Source organism: Protopterus annectens, chromosome 12.part0 (genome assembly GCF_019279795.1).
Source record: "Protopterus annectens isolate FY-2018-M chromosome 12.part0, PAN1.0, whole genome shotgun sequence".
Taxonomy (NCBI): domain Eukaryota; kingdom Metazoa; phylum Chordata; order Ceratodontiformes; family Protopteridae; genus Protopterus; species Protopterus annectens.
In genome coordinates this window covers 209,194,538-209,212,037 of record NC_056746.1, presented here as the reverse complement: position 1 = coordinate 209,212,037, position 17,500 = coordinate 209,194,538, and the positions used below count along the sequence as shown (strand labels likewise).

Here is a 17,500-nt window from a genome sequence, read left to right as displayed (position 1 = left end):
CCTGCCTTAACTAATCCCTGAACTCCACCTCACAATTACCCTTTTTCAGTTTCCATCACTTGATCCTTGGTGCTGCCCTCACACTCCTCCTCCTCTTGATAACCAACGTCATCCTACAAGCCACTATCCTATGCTGCCTAATGACACTTTCTCCGGTCACCACTTTACAGTCTCCCATCTCCTTCAAACTGGCCCTCCTACATAAGATATAATCCACCTGTGTGCATCTTCCTCCACTCTTGTATGTCACCCTATGCTCCTCCCTCTTGTTAAAATACGTATTCACCACAGCCATGTCCATCTTTTCGCAAAATCCACTACCATCTGACCTTCTGCATTCCTTTGTTTAACACCATACCTACCCATTACTTCCTCATCCCCTCTGTTCCCTTCACCAACATGCCCATTGAAATCTGCTCCAATCACCATTCTCTCAACCTTTGGTACAGTCATCACCACTTCATCCAATTCACTGCAAAATTTTTCTTTCTCATCCATTGCACACCCAACTTGTGGAGCATACGCACTAACATCATACATCATTCGTCATTACACCATCCATTTCCAGCTTCATAAACATCACTCTATCAAACACTCTTTTCACCTCCAAAACACTCTCCGCATACTGTTCCTTCAGAATAATTCCTACACCATTTCTCCTCCCATCCACACCATGATAAAACAATTTGAACCCACCTCCGATACACCTAGCCTTACTCCCCTTCCATCTGGTCTCTTGCACACACAATATACCAACCTTCCTTCTGTCCATCATATAAGCTAGCGCTTTCCCTATACCAGTCATACTGCCAACATTCAAAGTTCCAACCCTCACTACCACAGTCCTAACCTTTCTCCTCTCCTCCTGCCTTTGGCCATGTCTTCTGCCTCTTCTCCTCCTTCGGCCAACAGTAGCCCAATTTCCGCCAGCACCCTGTAGGCTAACAGTACTGGTGGCGGTTTTTGTTAACCCGGGCCTCGACCGATCCGGTATAAAAGTTTTTCTTGGTGGCTGCATGAAATGTTTTGGCGAAGTTTTACGCCGGATGCCCTTCCTGACGCAACCCTACCCATTTATCCGGGCTTGGGACCGGCACAAAGAAATGCACTGGCTTGTACATCCCCAGTGGCTGAGTACACACTTTTTTCCAAAGTTCTTTTTTGATTCCTTAGAAGAACAAGACCTCCAGCCCATTCTGTATCTCAGCAGCTGAGACTTGCATTTGAAGACCCCCTTCAGTATGGCCATGTTGCAAATGATTTTGCCATGTCTTAGGGCAAAAGATTCGATGTGCTCCATAGCCTGGCTGCAGATCTGTCATGATAGCTAGGCCATTTGACTTGAATGGTTCCAGTCAGGAAACGATCGCTTCCAAATCGGAGCCTTGCCCTTCTCTTTCACCATAGCCCCCCCAGGTGTTTTACCAAGTATATAATAGTAACAGCCCATCTATGACTTGCAGCTATCTCAGTTTTGCCCTTCTTAGAGAATTGGCTCGCTGCTACTCTAGTGTGTCTCTTCTATAAGCCAGAGACTTTTTTATTTTTCCTTCCACTCTTCCTGTCCATGAGTATCTTCAGCCCACTTAGGAAATTCTATTTATCCGATACCATCTAGACCCCAAAAGATCCATAGTTGGTTTCCCACCAGTCTGGGTTCAAACTCTGAAATTCTGTTCAGACTGTAAATCGCCATTCACTCCAGTATAGCCACGGTACAGTTTGCTATACCCATCCTCCAATAATTATTCGGAATCTGTTTGTCGCCCCTCTCAGATGATCCTCATACTCCAGCAGTGGTCACTTAGATGTGCAGACTTCTCTTGAAGTCATGGTTCTTCTCTAACAAGATTGTCAAAAGAAAACCCTTTGTTATACTTACAAATGCAACAGTCATCATGGATGCCTTCTCTCTGAGGTGGTGCCATTTTGGGGGGAGAGTGATCTAAGGAAATTGGAATCAGAAGAGGCCAGTCTTCACATCAGTTTACTGGCAATATAGGTGGTCCTTCTCCAGTTGCAAGGATTTTAAACCTTCTGCCTACAGGAATGTTTTTTTCTGGATGCAACAGATGTTCCAAAGAAGGTCCAGCTACCCAATGGACAGGCTCAGCAGATCCATCGTGATGCCTCACGAGTTGTCTGTCTGACTGTAGCATACCATATATTAATCTGTTGAGGACAGCCTTGGTACAGTCTTGTTTGCATCCCTTGCCAAAGCCAAATGCAGTAGCTATTTTGCCCTCATTCCCCATAAGGGATAATCCCCAAGAATGCTTTTGTCGGGCAATGGTCTTAATGTATTTCCTACTTTTACCCTAATATCAAAATGTTTGTAGATAGTTATCGCATGCAAAGACAAAGCCCAAAGTGATTTTCATTGCCCCCTACTGACCTAAGCAAATTTGTCTTCCTTTTTTGAAATCTCACTTAAAGCAGTCATGGCTTTTCTCAATCCACTTTCAGATTGGCTATTTCAGTCTCGTCTGTCCTTGCAGCCTCATCCAAACCTGTTTCATCTCAAGCTGATCGCATGGATTTATCAATTCCATTATTGGCTTAATATCCTTCCTTATCAGATATCATTTGTATTCTTTGGCTTCACAAAAATAATCCACCTACAAAGTATACAGCAGTAAATGGACACAACTTTCAAATCAAAGCCGTGACCTCTACGCAGAAATCCCACAGTTTCTTGCCTGTTTATTTGATTCTGGCTCAAGTTTTTCCACCTTTTAGTTTCAGTTGGCTTCTACATCGAACTGGCACTATTGTTTTCACAATGTGTAGCATCCCATACGCCTTTGTTAAATGGCAACTTATTTCTGTGTCTGCAATTCTTCCCAGAGGTCTAAAGTGTGTCTTGGAAGTTTTAACAAGAAGAATTTTTGAGACCATATCTTCTATGCAGCTGAAGTTCCTGACTTGGAAAGCCTTTTTTCTAGTAGCATTTACTTCTGTCAAAAGAATTTGATTTGCATGCCTTATCCTGTACCCCTCCTTTATTTGGTATTCCTTAAGGATAGATAATTCTTCAGACTAATACTCAGTTGCATCAGAATCTAATTTGAATCGGCCTCTTCATTAGCCATTTTATTTCCAAACCACACTTCACACTTCTCAGACTAGATTTTCCCAGTCTCCACATAAGCCATTTAGAAGAGCTGCTCAATTGTTTGTATCCTTTGCAAGTCCTAGGAAAACAAGTTTCCAAGATTACACTGTCTAGATGGCTGCATTGCTTTTGCTTGTATATCTCTTGAAACAAGCCCTTGACCACTAAACCAAAGGCTCATTCAACCAGATCATTTGCTACTTCCTCTGCCTTTTTCAGGAATTTCTCTGTGAATGACATCTGCACTTGAGCAACTTGGTCTGCATTGCACAACTTTGCCAAGCATTACAATTGGGACATTACTGTCCAGATATAGGGCTTCCTTTAGAACTGCATTCCTTAAGGGCATGCTGTCATGAGGCCACCACTACTGTTGGGTAGCTATGGATTCTGACCCATGAGCTGGATCTGGCTGACTGATTTGATAAAGATCTGGTAGTTATGTACTTGCTATAAGGCCATATAGGTTCATAGGTAGGTACTAGGCTATCTGCCCAAAGGCCTACGTAAGCCTAGCCAACAAGGTTCCCTGGCTTATGCCACCCAAGAAAGTTATTTTCCTGTGCCACTGTCGAGCAGACACAAAAGTGATCCCCGGGGTGTATTTCCTATTTCCCATCCACTCATCAAGATTTTTCTTGGAAGAGTGCTAATGAGCTTTGCTTGACATAGATGGGTAGCCTGTTCCAGAGTATGGGAAGTCTCTGGGACAGAAATCTATCCCTCCAGCATCATGTTTATTGTGGTGACAAAGTTTAGGTCCCTAGAGCGTGTAGCTTGGAGGGATTGGGATTTAGGTGTAGCATGTCCAACAGCTCTGGGTTTGACATAGCTTTATATGTTGGGCAGAGATCACCTGGAGTAGACGATATGCTACAGAGTAAAGCTGGAGTTTTTTGAGGCGGTCAGTGTAGGGCATTTGTTTGAGGCCAGTAATCCTCTTTGTGAGGTACTTCTGTGGCTTTTCCAGCTGCTGCAGATGTCTTGAGGTACATTCCAAAAGGGGCATTGTACTCTATAATGGGTCTAATGAGTGTCGAGTAGAGGGGAACAATTACCTCTTCTTTTTCTTTTTTTTTATCCTAGATGAGAACCCTTTTATGATTGTGTGCCATGTAGAAGGACTTTCTGACTACTGTGGCGATGTGACTATCTAAGGAGAGACTACTGTCCACCTGGATCCCAAGGTCTCTTATCACGCATTCGGTGATAAGTAGATTGCTGCCTATGTGGTAGTTCATGGGTACAGAGTTTTTACCTAAGGGGATGACACTGCACTTTTTGGCATTGAGCTTGAGGCCATGGCTCTGACACCAGGCATCTGTCTCAGCGAGGCCCTTCTGTAGGTTGTCCACATCATTTGGGGACTTGACTGTGGCTCCTAGTTTGCAGTCATCTGCAAACTTTGTTAGCCTGTACTTCAGAGAAGTAGATACCAAACAGGAGAGGTCCCATGATGGAACTCTGTGGTACTCCACTTGTCACTGCTTTGAGGTCAGATTTGGAGTCTGCAACTTTTACAGTGTGGGTTCTGTCAGTGAGCCAGTTGGCAACCCATCTTGTGACATAGGGATTTATAGCTAGTTTTAGTGAGTTTAGCTAGCTCTAATTCCAGAATGGGGGATGGTGTCAAAAGCCTTGGCAAGGTCAAGATAGGCTGTGTGAACCACCTTACCCTTCTCTACGGCTTTGGTGACTGCCTCAAAGAAGTTGATCAGGTTCAGGAGGCATGATCTGCCTTTCACAAACCTGAACTGGGTGGGATCTAGAGTTTGGAGGTTATCACTGTCTGTCTGAGTTCCATGATGATACGTTCCATGGCCTTGCAGACCAGGCTCATCAGGCTAATAGGTCGATAGTTCCCAGGATCAGTGGTGACTCCCCCTTTGTGGAGTGGGATAACTGTTGCTGTGCGCCATTCAGTGGGCACAAAGCCTGATGCGAGGCTATTATTGAACATAGTGCTTAGTGGGGAGCCAGTTCATTCTGAAGTTCGTGTAAAACGCACCCTGCGTGTTGTCCAGTCCCATGGATGCTGTGTTTTTGGCTTTAGAGAGTGCAGCTTTTACCTGCTTAGTTGTGATTACAGGTACTCTGCATTCTTGCTGTATAGATATGGGCCCTTTAGGGGGTTAGAGGGGGATAAAGTTAGCACTGAACCTATCTGCCAGGATGTTGGCAATATCAGTTGGTTCTGTACTTTTCTTGCCTTTGTGCTGTAACTCAGAGCAGATCTGGGTGTCGCCATAGAGATTCTTGACATAGCTATTAAATGCTTTGTGATTGTCCTTGGAATTAGTGGCGTTTTTATTTTCGTAGCTAGCTTTGGAGGATCTTCTAAGGGATCTCCGCTTTTTACTGAGGCTGACCAGGACCTCCTCTACTCATGGGATTTTACTCTTTTTCAACAGTTTCTTCCTTCTGTTGTACAGTTTATGGCAGGGGACCACCAGATTGGCTTCCTTTTTTTGGAGGATAGTGTCTTGGTTCTGTTTGGGATAGCATGATCCATGCACTCGTGGAAGTGCTTATAGAGTGCATTTGTGTAGGATTCAACAGTTATAACTGTATTGTCCATCTGCATGGGTGTCATGAAGTTCACCACTTCTGTCTTAAGAAGCATGAAGTTGGCTTTGGAGAAATATTTTTTACTGTGGTTTCCTTAATGGGGGGGGGGGGTGGAGCGGGATGTGGATATCAAGGGTGATTTAGCTTATGGTCTGATCGGACCAACAAGGCGTTGACTTCAGGTGTGGAACACCGGTCACTGATGTTGGTAATGACTAGGTCTAGGATATTGTTGCCCCTGCTGGGGGTGTGGATAAGTTGATCCAGGGCATTGGAGTTTATGAATTCCAGAAAGCGTTGAGCTAAGAAGTTGGTACACGAGTAGTTTTCCCAGTTAATGGTGGGGTAGTTGAGGTCTCCCATTATTTAGGGTGTTTGGTTGAATCCTAATATTTTCCAGTACATCAAAAAAAGAGGATTTGGAATCCTGGGGCATGGTGGGGGATCTCTAGCAAGCTACAATTTGGATTGCAGTTTTGCCCAGAGTTAAGTTGCACTTGGATAACCTTGGATGCATTATGCTGAGCAACTAGCGTGGAGGTGTGGATATCCTTAATGAATATGGACACACCTTCGCCTTTGGTGTTTCGGTCCAGGTTACATGGCCGAAGTGTGGTGCGAGTTATAGCCTGGTAGTGTAGGGGTGCTCTCTGGAGCCTTGAACTAGGTCTCGGTCACTGCACAGATTTCGATGATCTCCATTTTAAGGAGTGCCTCGAGTGAGTGCATTTTGAGATTTAGACTTCTAGCATTGAGTAGCATTGCCCTCACTTTTTGCTTGCTGTTCCTGTTATGGTGGCGATTTTCTTATTTGAACCTTGCCTTTAAAAAAGGCACTATAGGGGCAGCAAGAGCCTTAGCCAGTATCTGGAATCCCAGGGGCGACAGTTGCAGGCCATCTGTGGCAAAGCATCTTGGTCTGTCTACCATGTCATCCCAAGCAGACAGATACTGGATCCCCTTAGAATGACACCAGAAGCTTAGCCAATTGTTGAAGTAATTTTGTCCTTGTACTGCGGTATCATTCTGGGCGATGGCAGAATGCTACTCGGGGCTAGGGTCATACCTGCCTGGGCTACAAGATCGGAGAGCTCTTCCATGTCTCTTCATGTAGTCCAGTGAGGTACATCTCAGGTCATTTACACCAACATGGACAATGACAGAGTCATATTTGTACTTGTTGTGGAGTGACCTGAGTGCATGGGTTATGTGGCGGATCCTGGCTCCCGACAGGCAGCTTACAGTAACCTTCTCCTTGTTTAGCCTGGTGAGTGGGACGTCAGTGTGCCTGACTATAGAGTCACCTATGACTAGTGTGTTGGGTACGTTGTTTTGCCTTATTGGCTGTGGTTGAGTGGCACACTGAGTCTGTGGGCTGTGTCTCATTTGGGTTGTGTTGGGGGATGGAGGTTGCTTGCGTTTCTGCTTTGGAGGTCTCTGTTGCTTAGACAGATTATTATTGAGAGCCTCCGCGAATGTTTTTGTGTTACTATATGTGGATTTTGGTGGTGTAGATTTAGTGAGACACTGTGATTGATTGTGGTGTGGTGTAAATGTTTACCTTCTCCTCATGACTGTCAAGTTCAGTCTTGGTTGGAGAGAGCTTTACCTCCAGTTTGGCTAGATAAGTGCATCTCTCGCAGGTTGTAGTGTTGGGTGGTAGGAGGAGAGGGTTGTCTGTGTACATTAGGCAATTTCTACATTGCCTCAAGATGCCCAGATTCATCAGATAGGCAGGAGATAACCCTGGGAGTTGACCCTTGGACATGCCTGAATAAAAAACTGTTTTCCTTTAGATAAGTGAGGAAAGTGAGTACAAGAGCTGTTTTTCTCTAAGCAAGTGAGAAAATTAAGTACAAAAACTAAGTGCTATAGTAATTAGTAGCTTATTTAGTGCTTACAAGTTCTGAACAAGTGCTGAGCTTGAATAAGCAAATTTAAGTGCTAAAACTAAGAATCTGCATCTGCACTAGACAAGTTAACAGGACAGAAACAAGTGCAAATGCAGGCTTTCAAATCAGAAAGTTGAGAGAGATGAAAGAGTTTGCCCAAACGGCCAATAACTACAATTTCTGGGCCAGAACCACTCCTATGTGGTAGACAGGTTACCTAGTGCTTACCACTCCAACTGATGAGCTAGAAGGCTTCCCTCTAACACAGAAAGGCTTGGGAGGGGGGTGGCTAAGAAGCTTACATACAGTCCTGGATAATGCAAATCTGTGTCTGGAACACTAGTTGCAGGAAAGGTAGGAAACAGGCTTACATTTTTTACAGAAAAGTAGTAAAAACAATTCACATGCAGTGCAAGCTAGCACACTGAGTATGTAGCAATATTAGACCAAACGCAGTTTAAAAATGCAATTAAACTAAAAAGGACTAAAAGCAAGTGCAGAGAGAGAGAGTTTATTAGGTAGAATGTGGTAGAGATGTGACTTGGGAGTGTCCCAGATCAAATCTACAGTGGGACGGGCAACTGCAAAAGCCACCAAATTTGAACTACAAACCATAAATAGGGAGGGTGGATGGGACAAAACAGTTTCAACAGAGATCTAAGCAACAACTAACAGTACAAACTCTAAAAAAACAAAAAAATATACTCTGCCCTGTATATTTGTAGATAGTGTGGAAGGCAGTCTCTCTCCGAACACAGAATATCTTTTCATCCAGGTATGTCCTCCCACTATCCTCCTTTCAAATTGTCTTTTTATGAACCTGAAGGATGTCTTAAAAGGTCTTCCATTATTGCAATCCATTGCTTCCTTATGTTCTTGGGGTTAGCAGTGGATGTTCCCGCCCACCTATCTCTACCTGAGGAGGTTTACACAAGTTGGGAGATTATGGAAGGGAGAGAGTTAAAAAGGAGTTAGAAGCTGGAGCAAGCAGCTTGATACAGAACTGCATGAAAGGGTCCAGCATTATGGTAACTGCATAATTTTGCATTCATGTCGCTGGATGCCATTATTGCTAAATTGCTCAAGTATTCAGTATTTTTGTCCAGTTGGACTGACATTTCTGCACTAGTAGCTAAATGCAGAAAAAGCTCCCGGTTTGTTATGTATAGGCATTCATGTTACGGGGATGCAAACTTTATAGTGAGAACAAAGGGGAATAATTAAAAACAAAATCTCATCAGAATGGCAGTTCCATCCCAATCATTTTGTGGTATAATAAATCCTTGTACAGTAGCAGACATTGCATTAGTATAGCAGTGAACATCAGGATGTGACGGCACTTTTCTTCTCCTAGCTTTCATTTTAACTCCGTTTCTATGGCTCGCTTGCTAGTGGCCTGTCCCTTAACCACTCATTTTTGTTATAATGCTGAAATGTATGCATTTATAACTTTTTTTTAGAAGTCTTCAAGGAAGGATACTGGCATAATTTATTTATGATATTCCTTCAGACTGGGCTTTGGGCTTCTATCTTCAAAGCGAAAAGAGCAGCTTCATTTTCAAACTTTTATGAATAACTTTGACAAAGTAACAGTTATAACTTTGATACAGCAATGCATATGTTCTTGGTTGGGCTTAAGTCACAGCAGTATCATGTATTTCTGTAGCTTTTGTTTCTTCCCTTCTGGAGAACTGAAAGTTGCACTTTTTATTTTTTGCATGATTGTTTTGCAAATGTTGCATTTTGTCAGTTTGAGGTCATTGGCTGAATGTGACCCAAAATTAAAGTAGCAAGTTCTCTCTATTGGATTTAAGCTATTGATATTGTAATAAAACTTTTCCCTGGGTGGATATGCTTTGTAGTGAATTTTGCATGACCTAGTAGCAGCAAGAGAAAACAGGCAGCAGAATTGTTTTTATATATGCCAACTGGAGCAAGTAAAATATTTCAGTATAGCAACTGACGAAGCTTGCCTTTTTGAGAAAAACAAATCTCTCATTTTTATTTCATAAAATAAAACTTAACTTGACACATTGCAAACTGAATAGCAAAAACGGTGCACCAAAACAGTATGCAAGACCAGGTACCTAGTTATATAGGACCATATCTCAGAAAGCGTTTGAAATATATTTAGCAAGCTTCTGTGAATGTGACCCTCAGAAAGCACTGAGTGTAGGTGTTGAGGCATATATCTTGCTCCTTTTGGAGGGCTATATGACCTTTAATCAGGAAACAGTAATATCTAGAAGATGCATGCTGAAAGTAAAACTCGCATGCTATCTTCTCTTGCAAATAAGTTTAAGAAAGAATTTGAGGAATCACACATTTGAGTAAGTGATAGCACTATATACGCACTGTTATCCAATGAGTAAATAAGATGTTAAAAATGTAACTGCTTACTTTCTAACAGCTATGTTTCTGATCAGAAGAGTATAAATTAGCTAAAATGTCAAAGCAAGCATATACAGCAAGAAAGGGTTAGAAGGTGAGGTTAAATCAGTGTGTGAAAATATTTGGTGTAATCTTCTTTTGCTGGCAATCCAGAGGATTTCTACTTTCCTCCACCCAAAGTGATTTTATCTCATTTGTTCAACGAGATCATCTCGACTACAGAACTCCTTATGGTTCCATGACGTTTAATGCAGATATTTGTGTATGTCTTGGTGTGCTAGCACCATTCCATCAGTAGTAATGAAGTCCACTCCAACACAACAAAAATGGCTATGGTCTTCATGGCCTGAAAGGCAACTGTTTTAGATAGTTTTAGTCATGCATGTATCTCTGCAGTATTTAACTGGGGAAAGATGGTGAAGGAGAGAGTTGGGGGGGGGGGTGAATTTTTCTTTCCTTTCACTTATTTTAGCCTTGGTATTGTGATGCACGATCTGTTTCTCTCTCTCTGTAGTTTTCCATTGTCGATGTTCGAGGTGTTTTCATCTGCCATTGAAACGAAGATTGAGAAAGCGTCCACTAGTGCTTGGCATTTTGAATCTTCCAGAAGATGTGCTACTGCAGATAATAAAGTATCTTCCTGTTGATGATATCCTTGCTGTTAGAGCTGTAAGTTTTCAAAATGGGTTTTAAGTCTATGACTTTTATGTAACTGGATAACAATACTTTAGTCTTCACTACATGGCAGCTAATTGTCATCACCTTGCTGTTAAGAGGTTCCTTATTATCATCCCTCAGTAGTAAATCCACTAAGACATGAAAGCTGTAGGATATTTATTTTCAGAATAGATTAGCAGCACACAGTGAAGCCTAACACAGACTGAGAAGACTAATAACATGGCAGAAGTGCAGACCCTAAATACATGACCAAAGGTATTCTGGAAAATTCCTTCCACTCATAATTGCCATACAGTACAGTAGAAATATGAAATTGCACCTCTGCATATTTCACAGTACTGTGTTCCCATGATTTGATCCATATAGTCTGACAAACTAGCCTATAACCATTATGGGACCTGTAAAAGAACAAGGTCAAACTGTAGTCCTGTGTTTCATAAAACAGTACTACGAGTCTTGTTTAGCTGCAGCATACATGTTTCTGGTCTGCAATACAGAAATCCATTTTGTCAGTTATAATGCCCAAAATAATTATTCTATCCAGCAAATAATTCTACAGAAAATTCATTCTGATACTCAGTATTTTTTCATATTTAAATATTATATTCAACACTTGCTATACTTTTAAATGTACCATCACTAATGCATATTATTAAAAAAACACTTCAGAAATGATTGAGAAATAGTAGCCATCTCCTATCTCCTTTCCCTGCCCCTTTCTGCTTGAATCAGCAACCACAGCTGACCTACACATCCTGTTGACTGCCTCTCAGCAACCTAGTCCAAGCATTCATAAGGAGAATGTTCATTTTTCCTTGACAGTGCAGGCTTGGGGAATACACTTCGTAGGACGAATAGAAAAGTAGCAACGGACTAGCATATGGCAGGTCGTCCTACAAAAGTGCCACCCGCACAGCCTGGCCTTAGGTGTTCTACAATGATCAGCTGCAGTGTACAAAAGAAGATACAATATGGAGTTTCGTACCACCCTGCTAATCCTACATCTTTCAGGTAATGCGTAGGGAATGCTGTCTGCTTCGCCCACCCTGAGAGAAGCAGAGCAGGCATGAATGTTCATCTTGCTCCCACCAACCACTGACCTATAGACATTGATACCTTTCCCATTATTGTCTTCTCCAGTTAACATGGCCTATCTTTGCATGATTTTAACACTTTCTGGTTGCAAATTATGCAGAGTATTTTGTCATAGTATCGCTGAGAAATTATACTATAGGTCATATGCACACTACTTTGTGTGTTAAATTGCATTTGATTGTTCAGTTTTGGAGGTTTTCTCAGGAGTCTTCCAGAAGAAGACTACTAGTTTAATGGGTTACCACCTGGTTATAAAAGTCGAAAAGACGATTCATGCCTTTTTCCCACAAATGTTTGTGTTTTTCCTTGTGTGGCATATTTACTTTTTGTGTCTCTTATTTCAGGTGAACTCCTACTTTAAATACATTGTTGATCATCATTCTAGTGTCTGGGGCTCTGCAAGCTTTTCAGAAGTATGGCCTTCGCCTGACAACTTGCGACTGTTTGAAAGGTAGTGTCTTCTCCCAGTGCTCTATTAGGTTTTAATTCAGTGTTTCCTTGCAAATTAATAGAAGCTGAAATTTTTAAGGAACATTATGAATGTATCAATGTGTATGTATGTATCTTTTAAGTTGTTTGCCTCTGGAAAATTTCCTTTTGATTTTTAACATTGCTGGAGTCTTATGAGGTAGATTTAAAAGTCTAGTACGTTATTCTAGATGCTTTCATTGATTAAATATAGCATGTTTTGCCGGTGACATCCCTGCATTGAGGATAAAAGTGATGTTCTCCCTCAGTGTTTCCCCTCCCAAATTATTTCAAACTGCGTAATTTGTTGACTCCTCCCCCCCCCCTTAACATGCTACCTTAGAGAGTTTATATATTTGATAGAAGGGCATGGACCTTACTGGTGCAAAGATAGTGAAATCACTTATTTGAGGCCTTCCTAGAAGCAGCTTTATATTATTGCCCTACTTAATTCTTCTTACTTTGCTTATGTTGTAGAGACAACCAGGGGAAAGCCAAACTCTTGAATAGGGACAACTGTATCCAGTGGGTTCATCACTACTAAAGTTGAATACCCATGAAGTGGCCTAAAGCATTAACTGTCAATACTCTCTGCTCCCCTGGACTATCTTATGGCCTCTTCCACCTATGACCACGCTAGGTCTGCTGCCCATCCCCCCCGCCTTCATCTGATGCATTTGGGGCTGGTCATAGAACTCCAGGGTGTCTTAGTAGGCTGTATGCCAATTTCTTCCAGGGGTATTATTATTTGAGCACTACACCTTAGCCCCACCTTACCAGCATGGTTACTGTTGAATATGTCTGAGTGGCTGGTGTGCAATGGAGATGTGCGATGTACCGCCCAACCTGTGCATCAGCTCAGCTCTGTCCACTACACTTTTCCTCTTCTTGGAGCACTTCCCTTCAGTGTGACACCCCCAGTCTCTACCAGGGAATGCTGACATAACTGCCTGCCCACTGGGATGGGCATGCCCATCCCTCCCTGCCACTCTGTCACCCGAAATGCTAAGTGAACTTATGTCTGCTAGGCTGTGGTCAGAGCTTTATCCCTCTATGCCACCAGAGTGTCATATCTAACTCCTTTTTTTAAAGTCTGCCATGTTCATGATGGTCTTCCATTTTGCCATGTGCTTGTTGTCCTTCTCATCCACCTGATATGAACCAGATTGAGCAGCAAAATGCAGCCTCCTGCAGTAACTGCATTTTGTAGTAAGGTTTTTGGAAGCGTGGTACACTTCTTTCTTAGTAGGGTAATGTGCGCAAGGAGCAGTCTCCTATTTTTGCTTTCTTATAAACATAAATTAAAATAACACTGATGAGATAATCTTACTCCAAAACTAATACTTAAAGTAAACCCCAAAGCCAAGCTGAAAGCTGAACTAAGGGTCACTTGTCTGAAAGCTGAACTATGGGTCACTCAGTACATTTATTTAGTGCTTTTGCCTCTGCTCAATGAGATTTCATTAGAATAAACTTTCATTGATGTAGCACTCTTGTCTTAGATGCATCACCAAAAACATCATATGACTTTTTCCTCTTCTAGCAGAGCATAAGCAACACTCAATGTATATATAAACTTTCTATTTCTCTGTGTCTGTCTATATATGTCTGTGTATGTATGTATATATGTATAAAAAAATATATATGTATATATGCTGCACCACCGCAGAATGATATATATTTTTGTGTGTGTGTATGTATGTGTGTGTGTCTATATAAATATATAATATAAATAAAATATGTATATCGCAGCCACTGGGGATGCACAAGCCAGTGCATTTTTTTGTGCTGGTCCTAAGCCTGGATAAATGGGGAAGGTTGCGTCAGGAAGGGCATCCGGCGTAAAACTTTGCCATAACATTCATGCAGACAGCAGTAAATATTTACGTATCAGATCGGTCGAGGCCCAGGTTAACAACGACCGCCACCACTGCTGTTAGCTAACAGGGTGCTGGCGGAAATTGGTCTACTGTTGGCCGAAGGAGGAGAAGAGGGAGAAGGCATGGCCGAAGGCTGGAAGAGAGGAGAAAGGCTACGACTGTGGTAGTGAGGGTCGCAACTTTGAATGTTGGCAGTATGACTAGTATAGGGAGAGAGCTAGCCAATATGGACAGAAGGAAGGTTGGCATATTGTGTGTGCAAGAGACCAGATGGAAGGGGAGTAAGGCTACGTGTATCTGAGGTGGGTTCAAATTGTTTTATCATGATGTGGATGGGAGGAGAAATGGCGTAGGAGTTATCCTGAAGGAACAGTATGCCAAGAGTGTTTTGGAGGTGAAGAGACTGTCGGATAGAGTGATGTTTATGAAGCTGGAAACTGGTGTAATGATTGTTGTTGGTGCATATGCTCCACAAGTTGGGTGTGCGATGGATGAAATTTTGGGGTGAGTTGGATGAAGTGGTGATGACTGTACCTAAGCCAACAGGTAAAGCCCCAAAAAAAAAAACCACCCCATTTTTAAAAAAAAAAAACTTTTTTTTTTTTTTCCCCCTTCCCCTTTTTTCCCAACCCAAAGGGGGGGCCAAATTAAAACCCCAAACAAAAAATTTTGTAAAAATTAATTAAACCCCCCCTTTCAAAATTTTTTTTGGGGGGGGGTCCGGGGGGGTTTTTATAAATTTGTTTCTTGTGTATTTTTTTCTTTTTTTTTTTTTTTTTTTTTTTTTTTTTTTTTTTTTTTTTTTTTTTTTTTTTTAGGGGGGGGGGGGGGGGGGGGGGGGGGGGGGGGGGGGGGGGGGGGGGGGGGGGGGGGGGGGGGGGGGGGGGGGGGGGGGGGGGGGGAATATGTTTTTAAAAAAATAAAAATAAAGGGGGGTTTTATTTTTGTGGACCTTTTGAAAAATTTTAATTTTGGGGTGGGGTGTAGTTGGGCTAAGGGTTTTTAAATAAAAAAAAGCGGAGGGGATGAACAACCAAAGGATTTTTGGTGGAAAGGGGAAAAAGGGGAATTGTAGGGGGCCCCGGGAAAATTTAAACACATGGGGGCAGTAAAATTTACCAAACTGGCCCCCAATTAACACCCCCAACTAGAAAACTGTTAGAAAGGGGTGTTTGGGGAAAATTTGGGGCAGGGAAGGAGGAAAGGGAGAAGGGGGAAAGGGAGGAAGAAGGAAAAGGCAAGGTTGGAGGGGGGGAATTTGTTTCAGAGAGGAGGGGAAAGTGGGATTATAAGGGAAAGGTTAAAGGTGTGGCAAGAAAAGGTGGAAGGGGAAAAGGGCAACAGGGGGGAAATTTTTTTAAAGGTTTGGGGAAATGGAGGAAAAAAGGATTTTACCTAAAGGCTAGAAAAGAGGGGATAAAGGTGGAAAGATGTGAGGGGTAAAGGTGTAAAGGATAATGCTCCAAATTTGGGGGTTGAGGAGGGAAAAATTTTGGAGGGGGGATGAATGGGAAAATGAAAGGGGGGAAAAGGTTTGGTGATTGGGGATTTAATCAGGGAAGTGAAAGGGTTTGGGGAAGGAGGGGGGAAAGGTGTTAAAAGGAAAGGGAATAAAAAGGGTTTTAAAAGGAGGGACATCCTGGGGGAAAATTTTTTGGGGAGGGTTTGGGGTGAAAGGAGTGGGGGGAAAACCGGGTTGGTTTAATGAAATTTGGGAAAGGAGAGGAGTGAAAGTGGGAAGGGAAAGTGTTTTGGACCGGATTTTTAAGAATAAGGGGAGGGGGAGTGTAGAACCCCAAGGGGGTTTAAATTTGGGGGAAAAAAAAAGGGGGAATTTGGGGGGGAAATTTAGGGAAGGGGTTAAGAAGGAGGGGGGATGAAATTTACCAAATAGGGGGTTTCACCCAGGAAAGGGAGACTCAAAAGGTGTTTGCTCGGGAAGGGAAAGGGGGACAAAGGAGAAGGGGGGGAAGGGGGTCGGAGATTAAAAGGGGGAAAGAAGAAGGGGTTGCCAGAGGGGAAGGTGGAGTATGGGGAAAGTGGGTGTAAAAGAAAAGGGGTAAGGTAAGGTGGTAAAGGATATGGGGTTGGAAAAAGGGGGAAAAAGGCCTTTTGAGGCTGCGGGGGAGTGGAAAGATGGGAGGTGGGTTTAAAAGGATAAGCCCCTGGGGGTTTTTTTTTTGGGGAAAGGTTTTTAAAGGGTTGAAAAAGAAAATAGAAGGGGGGGTTTGGATATGGGGTTTGCAAAATGAAAATTGGATTGAAGGAAAGGGGGGAAAGGGTTGGAGGAAAAATGGAAAGGGGGAAAAATTTTTAAGAGGAGGGAGGAATAAAAGGCAGGGGTTTTTTAAACCCAAAATTTGTTTAATGAAAGGGAAAAGGGTAGGGGAAAGGGTGGGGAAAGGGAGGGGGTATTTTTTGGAAAAGGGGATGGGGGTTTAATACGGGGAAAAAACATTTCCAGAGAAATGGGGAGTGTGGAAGGGGGTTTAAGAAGGGGGGTAAAGGCGGGTTTGGAATGGGGGAAAGGGGTTCGGGATGATTTTGCCAGATGGAAAAACCGGGAAAGGTAAAGGGAAAGGTTAAAAGGGGTAGTTGAGAAAGCTATGAAGGGTTGGAGAATTTGGGATTGAAAAAAGGGCGGATTTCAGGGGTTGGAGTGGCGGGAATTTAAAGGGTGTTAAGGTTTCCCTGGGGGTGACAAGGTTTTTGGAAAGGGGATTAAATAAGGGATATTGGGGGTTTCATTTCAGGTTGGACTTTTTGGGAAGAAAAGCCAGGGGGGTTACAGGGTTTTTGGGAAAACTTTGTGTAGGAGGGAGTGGGAAAAGACCCTAAGATGGAGTTCCCAGGGAAGAGGAAAAAAAGGAAGGGGGCCTAAAAAGGGTTTATGGTGTTGAAGGGAAATGAGGGGGTTTGGGGAGCAGGAGAGGGGAAAAGGGGGAAGAAATTGGGAAACAGTTGATTGGTGGTGTGGGGGGGAAAAAAAGAAGGGAGGGGGGAAATGGGTGGGGTGGGTGTTTGTGGTGGTGTGGTGGGGGGTTGGGGTGTGGGTTGTTATAGGGGTTAATTGGGGTTTTAAAAAAGGGGGTGAGGGGATGTAGATTAAAATTTTTAAATTTAAAAGGGGTTTATAATGGAAGGATTAGAATATATTTTAATCACTATTAATTTTTGGAAAAAAAAAAATTTTTTTGGTGTGTGAAGGGGGGTTTGGGGAAAAATTTAAATATATAAAAAAAAGGGGGTAAAATTTATATTAAAAATATTTTAAAAATATAAAGGACGGAAGGGGAAAAAATTTTTTGTGTGGGAAAAAAAATATATTTTGTGTGTGTGTGTGTGTGTGTGTTTTTTTTTTTGTGTGTGGTTTATATATTTTTTTTAATTATTATTATTATTATATATATATA

General features: G+C 42.4%; 1 protein-coding gene across 1 annotated transcript in view; it reads left to right on the top strand.

Annotated features, from left to right (window-relative positions):
* Positions 1 to 17,500, top strand: part of CCNF (cyclin F) — a gene marked incomplete in the record, with an annotated part of 700,297 nt that overhangs the window by 27,107 nt on the left and 655,690 nt on the right. The window contains 2 exon segments of the mRNA XM_044089259.1: positions 10,481 to 10,635; positions 12,084 to 12,190. Of these exon segments, the coding sequence (XP_043945194.1) occupies positions 10,481 to 10,635; positions 12,084 to 12,190 (262 nt within the window).